General features: G+C 37.3%; 1 protein-coding gene across 1 annotated transcript in view; it reads right to left on the bottom strand.

Annotated features, from left to right (window-relative positions):
• The window catches only part of LOC108796615 (copine-4), a 200,173-nt gene that overhangs the window by 44,159 nt on the left and 153,256 nt on the right, over window positions 1-2,758 (bottom strand). The window contains exon 9 of the mRNA XM_018568113.1: window positions 159-218. Within this exon, the coding sequence (XP_018423615.1) occupies window positions 159-218 (60 nt within the window). The remainder of the gene's footprint in view (window positions 1-158; window positions 219-2,758) is intronic.

Genomic DNA, 2,758 nt, shown 5'->3' with positions numbered 1-2,758 from the left:
TATATATATATATAGCAACTTTCCAAATATAACTTTTGACTAATCCATACTTATATGTCGAAACCACTTCATAGTATTGTTTACTGACAAAGTTTCTATTGCCTAGTTTTTCATTTATGTGAAACATTGAAAAATAAGAATACTTATTATTGACTTACTGTAAACTGGATTTGACATCCGCCCATGATATAGTCTAAAAATGAATGCATTTTGTGAATCTGTAAGAAAATGAAATAAATGTTAATCAAATAAGAATATCTCATTTTCATTTGCATAATTAATTATGTAAAAACATAAACTAAATAAAGAAGAAAGTGACAGCAGAACATAAGAAATGACATAAGAACAGGCAACAATAGTGATATTATCAGTTCTTATCTGTGGATTCTTTCATTAGATAAATTAGAATTTAGATATGGAGGAAGCATATTCTACACCACTAACCAAAGAAAACTAATTTCTATCAGACAATTACAATGTGTTAAAATAGTTTCCTGTATTTAAAGGAAGCTGCTGTAAACATACTGCAATACCACATTGGCAGGAAATATTGTTTTATCACATTAATTCATGATCCACATAGTTCTACGTTATATAAAGGCATGTAACAGCGGAGGACAAGAGTGAAATAAAGATGTATTGTTACCCAAAGGAAAAAAAGATTCAAACGAAAATCAAGGGAATAGCACAGATGATCCAACTAACTTGGTGCTTCTATTCAATGAACAACCTAATCTAATCTTGCTTGGTGATACAGTTCACAGTGTTATCATCAGATGATCTTGCTTTAAACATCACAAACTTTCTGTATATTATAGCATAAAGACAGGTTATCCCGAAACACTGGAAATTCCAAGCTGCCCCTACCTTGTCCGAGTGCATTGAAGCCCTTAAAGTTGACCTTTACCCCCTTTCACTAAAAATCATAACAGCGTGCAGTTTTGCATGCTGATATGAAATAATCTAACATTCATTAGTTAAATAAACATGTTTTTCTTTCACTTACAATGATTGTTTTCCACTTCCTGGTATTCTTAGGGATTAGTGATGTAGCCCATGCCTAACAGATGCATCCTGGGAAGTCTACATCAGCAGTGCAATGCTGGGAAATCTCATCTGTAAACTGCAATATCTCACAAAATCTCAGGGAAAGGCATTTTTTTCCCTGAGATGAGGCGCCTGGTCATATGTCCTAGTCAGTGGCGTCGCTACAGGGGGGCAAGGGGGGGGCAATTGCCCCCCCTAGGTTTTCACTTGCCCCCCCGTGTGCCCCCCCGCCAGGGATCGGCAAGGTGTCGGAACGTACGGAACAGTTAGGGGGGGGGTGGGGGGTTTGGGCACCTAATGACAAATCCAAAGCAATTTAGCAGTAAAAAAGTATTTTTAATCTTATATGTTAAACAAAATAGTTTGCGCTGGAAGTAGGTATGTCGGCACCAGCTGCAACAATATATGTATAGATGTAAAATGGAAGGCTTGTATGTTGCATAAAAAGTAAAAATGTAAAAAAATAAAAAGTTAAATAAACTAAAATTAAAAATCCCCCATAAAATTAAAGGTCCCAGACCCTGCGAACAAACGCATTTAAAAACATAACATAAAATAAAATATTTTCCTGATCCCTGGATCCACCGACAAGTGCAGCCTCCCGTCTACTATGCTGTCAGAAGCTGCATACAGCATGCGCTGGTTACTACTTAAACCGGCGCGCTGTGTGCAGCTTCTGAGAAGATACGCTATTAGCGTAGCGGGAGTGATGCAAAATGCGCAGCCGACTTCCTCGCTATGCTAATAGCGTATCTTCTCAGAAGCTCCACACAGCGTGCCAGTTTATGTAGTAACCAGCACATGCTGTATGCAGCTTCTGTCGCAACTGCAGGGCGCAGATGCCATCCGCAATTAAATCAGCTCTCGGCGCTCATCGGTTGCGACATGCAATGAAAATTATTAGTGCCCCCCCAGATCTGACTGTGGTATCTTATGTGCACCCCCTATATATTGTTCCTAGAGTCGCCACTGGTCCTAGTCACATGTGCCAGAGCTCCAGGGACTGAACGGAGATAAATTTATCTGCGCTTAGTAAAAATGGCCACTGTTTGAAGAATGGGGAGGAAAAGAAAAAGAAGGCATGAATAAAAAGCCTTGTTTGTTTGTTTAGTTTTTTTTTTCATGTTTATTTAGAGTGTATTATAGTTTGATGTATTTAGTGTTGTTTTTTATTGATTTCTTTACCTTTTTTTTTGTAATTGTGTCTTATATGAAAAAAAAAAAGAGATAATAAAAACAAAAAATAAAGATATGTCTAGACATAAAAAAAAAGGATAAGGATCCAGTTGATGCCTCTTTGGGGACATTTTCTCTGCTAAACACTAACTTCAAAATTCTCACTAGAATTCTAGCCACTAGGCTCTGCCATCTTGTCTTTAGTGCATGAGGACCAAAAATCTCCTACAATAAATACGCAAATTTTTCTTTTTTTAAAGAAATAAAAAGCCGGCAATTATCTAGAAATATATGTTTGTAAAGGTGACTTTGTTGTTGTTTTTAGGATGAGTATAAAGTTCCTCTTTAATGGCATCATGAGAATGAAACAATTAGTGTCGGCTATTTGGATTATATATAAAGACTTCCAAATTCTGAGCTTACTTCCATACTGGACCTTAACTTTACAAACTAAACTCTGAAACAGTCCCCTTCGCTCCTATGCCACGGTTTTTTTTACATCAACCCCCCCCCCCCTTCCCCCTCCTCTCCTCCC

The sequence above is a fragment of the Nanorana parkeri genome, unplaced genomic scaffold (genome assembly GCF_000935625.1).
Source record: "Nanorana parkeri isolate BGI_ZX_2015 unplaced genomic scaffold, ASM93562v1 scaffold1139, whole genome shotgun sequence".
NCBI classification, from domain to species: Eukaryota; Metazoa; Chordata; class Amphibia; order Anura; family Dicroglossidae; genus Nanorana; species Nanorana parkeri.
This window is presented reverse-complemented; position numbering and strand designations above follow the sequence as displayed.